The 7274-nt window shown below is 37.3% G+C and overlaps 2 protein-coding genes across 2 annotated transcripts in view; one reads left to right on the forward strand and one right to left on the reverse strand.

Annotated features, from left to right (window-relative positions):
• Positions 1–3447: 3447 nt before the first annotated feature.
• LOC113810471 (uncharacterized) lies at positions 3448–3799 on the reverse strand (the record flags this gene model as incomplete). The annotated part of the gene is given in 2 exon segments (XM_070132734.1): positions 3448–3550; positions 3645–3799. Coding segments are annotated over 2 exon segments (134 nt in total), but the record flags the coding sequence as incomplete, so codon positions are not given.
• A 249-nt stretch (positions 3800–4048) lies between these two features.
• The window catches only part of LOC113810470 (uncharacterized), a 40417-nt gene continuing 37191 nt past the window's right edge, over positions 4049–7274 (forward strand). Inside the window, exon 1 of the mRNA XM_027362156.2 lies at positions 4049–4254. Within this exon, the coding sequence (XP_027217957.1) occupies positions 4168–4254 (87 nt within the window). The 5' untranslated portion in view covers positions 4049–4167. The remainder of the gene's footprint in view (positions 4255–7274) is intronic.

Raw genomic sequence — 7274 nt, forward strand, 5'->3', positions numbered from 1 at the left:
ATGGAAATCATTCAGTTACCTGCATGTAAGTTAAATGCTCACCTTCCATTTCCTTTGATTCTTCACAAAAAATAGATTATTAGCCATCTTGAGGAATTCCCATGCACTTATGGATGTTTTGGTTTAACAACAAAATGTTCTTATAAAAGGTGTGAGGTGTGAGCTTAAGATCGGCACCAATGGTATGGGTACTTTGTACAGGCCTGAGCTTCATTTTAAAGCAGTATTTCACATAAAGAAGGAAGGTGGGCAGGAAAACAATTTTATCATATTCAAAAATAAATATTCTAAATATCAGCAATCTAAGCCTAAGCCTCCATGTTTATGTCTGTAATTATATGTTCATCTAGCTATCACATCTAATGTTGTGACTCTTGTAAAACATTCACCCTGTAACAAGTTGAACTTATCTTGATCAGAATCAGTGATGCCTACACATAAAACAATCACTCACACAGGTCACCACTAATCATCTTAATTGTTATTATCATATGACATGTAAAAATAAGAGCAGTTTCAGTGCACAACATCACATGTTTACATGGACATGGTTAAATAGATTTAACCACCCAAAACTACCTTCAATTCTCTCAGTCAGGGCAAAGTATAACAACACCCTCAGCTTTTTTGAGTCTTAGATCTAAATACACTTATCAGCATTATATATACACATATACATACATATGTATATATATATATAATATATACACAAATATACACACAACTTATAGATGTGCCAACTTGATAATTATTGCAAAAAATAATTTGGGGCATAAACATGATAGTTGGGCAGACTGAACAAGTTATGTGTATAAATGTGTGATATGCCTGAGCAAACATAAGAGATCGTGTTATCAACACATAATATAAGATACATTAAAAATAAAGGAAAATGATAACAATTAGATATACTGTTCATTATCCAGAATAGAACTACATGAAAACAGAGGACACAACTAATATAATGCCTATAAAGAATGCCTTAAACATCTGTTTATGCACAAAGTCTGTGGATCTGTATATAATTTCGCAGCCTCCATGCCTCACGCTTAGGCAAGGATCTAAAAACCTCCAAGATAGAGCTTGAATAAATAATCATATACAAGGGTTATTTCTATTTCAGTGCATTCTTTCAAAGAACCATATCAATATGGAGTCACCTCACAAAGATAAAATATATCTAATCTCAAAAAGCTATCAATTGCCTACCTCTTTACATGATTTAACTACATATTTACAGACCTATCTGTTCCTTAATTTAGTTTCCAATGAAAAAACATGGAAAACATTACTAAATGACAAACACAAATACACTCAAATTCACCTCAGTATCCTTGAACATGCTCCTATTCACCATTGTTTTTCTTATCTCATCTAATATATTCTAACACATTCCAGATGCAAAAGATGGTCTGCTTGTTTCCCTATAAATTAATAACACATGTCACTTCTATTTTTTTAACCTCTGCCAAATGGAGGTTGTCATCTGGTATAGAATGAGCCACATTTACCTATCTGTATATGCATACATTTACCAACACAAATGAACTGGTTCATTACCAGGATTACAACAGAAGTTTGACAGGTCTTGATTAAAACTTATGGCTAGGATGCATATAGCCCCAAAACCAACTGAACAAATTTTGGTGTTGATTGGGATAGATGAGTAGATGTTGGGATAGAGTAAGAATAGATCAAGGGTAGAATCATTGTAAACATAATCACTGAGGTCTGTACTTTTCTCAATATTTTCTAGTTCATTAATGGTTCATGCACATCACAACTCTATGTGTAAATAAAGGTACCACCAAAAAAATCTCAGACTAGAAAATGAATGAATGACAGCAGCAGTAGGTCAGTCACAAAAACAGAATACTGAAACAGGCAAATATCCAAGATCTTTCTCCCTAATCTATCCAAACATGACATTATTCATCTTCATATCCAGATGCTAAACAGATGATCTCACAAAATATGAAAAAGCTAATTCATCAAAATGCTTCCCACATAACAAGTGTGCATACTTTCCCAGTTAAAAACAAATATATCATCAGAGTATCCAGCCTTTCCTTGTTAAAAATTGCAAAATCTTATAAGTGAATTTCAGCAGTCTTAAAAAAGGGACATGTTTACTTATGATAAACATTTATGCTTTGTTTCTCACAGTCAGCATCTGTTGCCTTCATTCTAAAAATAAACGTTGGATTTGCAATTAGAGATCAACTCATCCTATTATCAACACTCCAGTATTAACTGCACACCATTTTGATTAGCCAAATTTAAAATAATTGCCCTGAGACACACCTCCTTGTCTTAAGAGAAAAAAATATCTTTCACAAAACAAGGATTTATGACTACTTCATGATAATCACCATCAAGGCCTAATTCAATTTCAAAATAATCATGGCTCATATCAACAATGTCAGTAATAGCCAGGACAAGAACACTGGAAACCATTTAACCAATTCATACATAACCACATGGCCACAAGGAAGTGCTTTTAGCCTTGTGAAAACAGACCTTCCAACACGTGTTCCCATAAAAAATTCTCTGCTTGATAAGCAATCAAGTGCCCGCATGGACTCTCAGATAAGCTTTGAATTGTTATCTATTATCCAGCATGAGAATAGGCCTACAAGCAAAAAAATACCTTATCTACAGTGTGTGTTCTACTGCAAAGAACCCATCCTTTCGAGGAAACACTTATGAAATAATTAAATAATTCAAATCAGGTTTATAATTAATAATCCCATATTTCTATTTCCTAGAAAGAAACACCATAAACCAATTTCTATCATTACCCCCAAGGCAAGATGTCAAATTCCTACAATTAAAACGAATGCTAACCCTAACAAGACTCCTACTTAAAAACAAAGACATTGCAAGACAATTACATGAAATGTAGCACCTTTGGACACACTGTTCCTTGAGAACTTTTAATACAAAATTCGTAATATAAATGGTTGTAAAGAGTTTCAGGTGTCATATTTCTATTTTCGATGTTTACTTCTTCGGCAAAACAATAAACGGATGAAAATTATTGCAATCGCACTTTTACTTTTTGTTTTGTTTTTTTGTTTTAAATCGCTTCCTTTTTCGCTTTCAGGATGTTTTCTGACATTTGACATAATATTTTTTTTTTTTAGTAAACTCGTGTTTTCCAGTATCTTTGTAATAAGTCGATCTGGCAAATGAAGTAAACTCCGAGTGATCCATCATAACGAAATGCTGTCATGTAGAACGAAAATTAAAAATCTCTAGAAAAACGAGAAGAAAGGAGAAAAAAGTCGACAAAACTCAAAAGCGAGAGAAAAAAAATCACAGTTTTCTCTTTTTAAAAAAACCCGGTAACCCCTACATTCCTCCCACAAATCGTCTAAGCAAGTGTAAAAAATACACAGAATAAGACGTTACTCTACCATTACCGAATATTAAAAAGAGACTCACCTTCCTCTTGCGGAATTGTTGTCATTGCCCTCTCGAGCCTTGGGTGCCTGAGGCCTGTTGGGTTTCGCCTTTTTCGCCCTCTTCTTCTTGGCGATCGTCGCAACTGTAAAGGAAATCGGGTATTTAGGATCTTCATTTATCCGAATAACCACACTAACCCTCACGTTCATCAAAGAAAATCACATAAATTGACTTACTGCGGCGGTTGATGTCGGGTCTGGAACTCATCTTCACTCGGGCCACACGCACTGGTTGTTCTTCTCGCCAACAGATGGCACTGCGGTCGCACGAGGAAGAAAGTGAAAAGCGAGATGCGCAAGAGACTCTCCTCGCGTTTTATGCCATTTATGTACGATGGTTGCGTTGATTAATTATGCATTCGTTTCTTTTGGCTCGAATTTTAATTTTGTAAAACTATCTTACCCCTGTTTCATTTGATATTCTTCTGAACGTTTTTTAAAATGTGACCGTTTTCAACCAAGCAATGTGAAAATAATTAACTCACGTTAATTGAAATTTAAACATCTGTCCAAGCCCTCTTTTAAAATGCAACACATCATGAATCCCAATCGCCATCAAGGGCCACCGTGAACCAGAAAATACAGTCGGAAAGGTGAAAATAAAGCGGCGTGAGAGGAGGTTGGATCAGCTGTTTCACCACAACAGAGGCGGCGACCGGGGAAGGATGAGACAACGGCTACCTACTCATTTTTGCCAATAATGTCAAGTACCGGGCATTCCACGAGGGTTCCCGGTCTCCGCCAGCAGGGTAGACATCATCTCTTGCAGAAACTTCACTTTAGAGAAGTAAGGATGATGTTCCAAGCCGTCTAGCGAGGGGTGGAAATAAGCCAGGGTGTCTGTTGGTCTCTTCTTTCATGGCAACAGTCTTCGGCGGTCAAGCGTTATTTAAGATAGTTTACCTCCGAAGTGGGCCGACAGGCTCTATTAGTTTTTCTTTTATACATATCTACTAGGAATTACTTTCTCTGGCACTCTTGTATAGATTATTTACTCTGATATATTCTATAACTTGTATACGCCAGAGATGAATAAATGTTTTTCTTTACAATGCATTACCCTTTTCTTACGTATATTTTAAGAATATTGATCTTAATTCCCGTGGATTTGTAGGTGATTGAGACATGGATGTTCAGTTCTGGTGGGAAGTTACATTTTTGGATGTTTTTTCTTTGTTCTCTGAGGTCATGTTTATTGTTTGTTTACATACACTCGAGGCTGAAGGTCATTGTGAAGATAATGTGGGTTCTTCTGGGAAGTCCTACATAGGTATACAAAGATAGATGGTTGACATATACATAGCATTGCAGCATATATCATGACTGGTCATACTGGAATAAGCCAAGCATTGGGATGAATCAATAATTATTTATAGGATTCTCTTAGTATACTCCTAGTCTGGTATCAGATGATAATTGCCTCATAAAGGCTAGGATGGGGAGTTTAGGGTAATGTACCCTATCTTGGGTGGACAGTTCTTCAATTGGCATGGCATCTACAGTTCCTGTTGGCTTGTAGGCTTACGATAATAATGGTAAATGCATATCATAAATATTTTAGTGCATACCTTGCACACCGGATAATATCAGTCATAACAGAGAGAAGCATAGGAAGGAAGCTAGAGGTAGGCCTAATTGCATATTAACTTGACAGACATATCAGAAAACATTGCAGGTATGACAAAGTAAATACGGGTAAAAGTGTTATGTGATTAACTCCTAAGAACCACAAATCTTCCAACTTGTCTGCCCCCCTAACTACAAATAGGCCAGTTTCTTATTGCACAAAGGTAATTAAGGCCCCAGGCACATCAAATACATAGAGCAACAGCATCAATAGAGTATCAAAGCTGAAAAGTTATTACAGTTGCTCATTGCATATGAATGAAACTTGAAACGTACTGCCTTGAAGTAAAGTCCTCATAAAGCAACTAAAAACTTATTGAACAGCAAAGTTAATATTTAGATTTTTGTATATGCTTATTGGTGTTTAAGCAGTAAAAAGTCAGTGACATAACACAATGTGACTGATATATAATACCATTTGAGTACGGTGAATGTGGGAAAGGAAGAAGTGAGGGAATAGGCTCCACATTTTGAGAAGCCATGCACAGTGGTCATGAGTTGAGCTTCAGGGTTTGATTTTACATGGCAGGTATTAGGGAAGGATAGAAAAAAAATGAGTGATCTTTTATAAAAAGTTGCAGTAAAGAAATGAAAAAGATTTGTTTTACGTTGCTGGCAGCATTCAAATTTATATACATGGATTTTTAATGAGCGTTTTTTCATTAGCATCTAAGAGTTCAGTGAATAGTGCCTTACTTTGTAAACCAGCTTATTGGAACACTCAAGTCTTTAGCATTTACCAAATTGATGACAAGTTCCTGACAGTTTCATATATCATAATATAAGTAATTACAGTCTGATATGCTTATTTTCAATTGGAAATTTGGACATGAATAACTCCTATGAGAGATGAAAGGGGAAAGGACAGGCACAATATTTGTCATGTATAAGTAATACTGTGCAAGCAAACTAAAGGTGTCTCTTTCCCCTCTCCTTCTTTTCCCTCCCCTTCTCTCTCTCTCTTTCTCTCTCTCTCTCTCTCTCTCTCTCTCTCTCTCCTCTCTCTCTCTCTCTCTCTCTCTCTCTCTCTCTCTCTCTCTCTCTCTCTCCTGCCCCCTCCCCCCTTTCCCTCCCCTGCCCCTCCCCCTCCTTTTTCTCTCATCCCTCACTCAATTACCCTCTCCTCCTTTCCTTCCTCTCTCCCATTCCATCTACCTTTCTCTATTCTCTACCATTTTCTCTACTTCTCCCTCTTCTTTCCCATTCTCTCTCCCATTCTCTCCACCTCTCCCTCCTCTCTCCTATTCTCTCAAACTCACTATCTCCTCCTCTCCCTCCTATCTCCCATTCCCTCTACCTCTCCTTATCCACCTCTCCTTATCCTCCTCCCCTCTCTCCTCTCTCACATTCCCTATCCTCCTCCTCTTCCTCCACTCTCACATTCCCTCTACCTCTCCCTATCCTCCTCCTCTCCTCCCTCTCTCGCATTCCTTTTACCTCTCCCCTTCTTCCTCTCCCTCCTCTCTTCCATTCCCTCTATCTCTCCTGCCTATCTCCGATTTCCTCTACCTCTCCCTATCCTCCTCCCCTCCCTCGTCTCTCACATTCCCCCTACCTCTCCTGCTTCTCTCCTATTCCCTCTTACTCTCCCTTCTCTCTCCCATTCCTTCTAACTCCTCCTGTCTCTGCTGCTCCTGCTCCTTCCTCCTGTTCCCTCTCCCCCTCTCACATTCTTTTCCTTAATGGCTGTTTGTCTCTCTCTTTTGCTGTCATGCTCACATGCCTGTGTTTATTGTCCATATGGCACCATGAAACCAGAATATTCCAAAGACTATGATTATGGCAAACCCATGGGTTATGTTTTATTACTTTTTCATTCAGACTAACCTGTAGGTTGTAGAGAAGTTTAGACTGCTAATTCTTCATCTAATTACTAACTTTTAGAAATCAACAGCTGCCTACATATCTTTGTAATTATAGTAACTAGAATGAATTTGGAAAAAAAAATGTATATATATTTTATATAGCCAAGTCGTAACTTAGCAGGCCACCCAACCCAAATTCACTTTGCATGTATCTTTTTGTTGTATATCTTGGCATACCCAATATGTAGTTATGGGTAATAATTGATCTAATGTTTTGTGTTGATGCCTCTGTAGAGATAGATTCTAATCACCTATTTTCTGTTCTCCATCTGTATGTTAAACACTGCTATTGTCTGATGTTTATAGGGAACCATAG

This window comes from Penaeus vannamei, chromosome 18 (genome assembly GCF_042767895.1).
Source record: "Penaeus vannamei isolate JL-2024 chromosome 18, ASM4276789v1, whole genome shotgun sequence".
Lineage (NCBI taxonomy): Eukaryota > Metazoa > Arthropoda > Malacostraca > Decapoda > Penaeidae > Penaeus > Penaeus vannamei.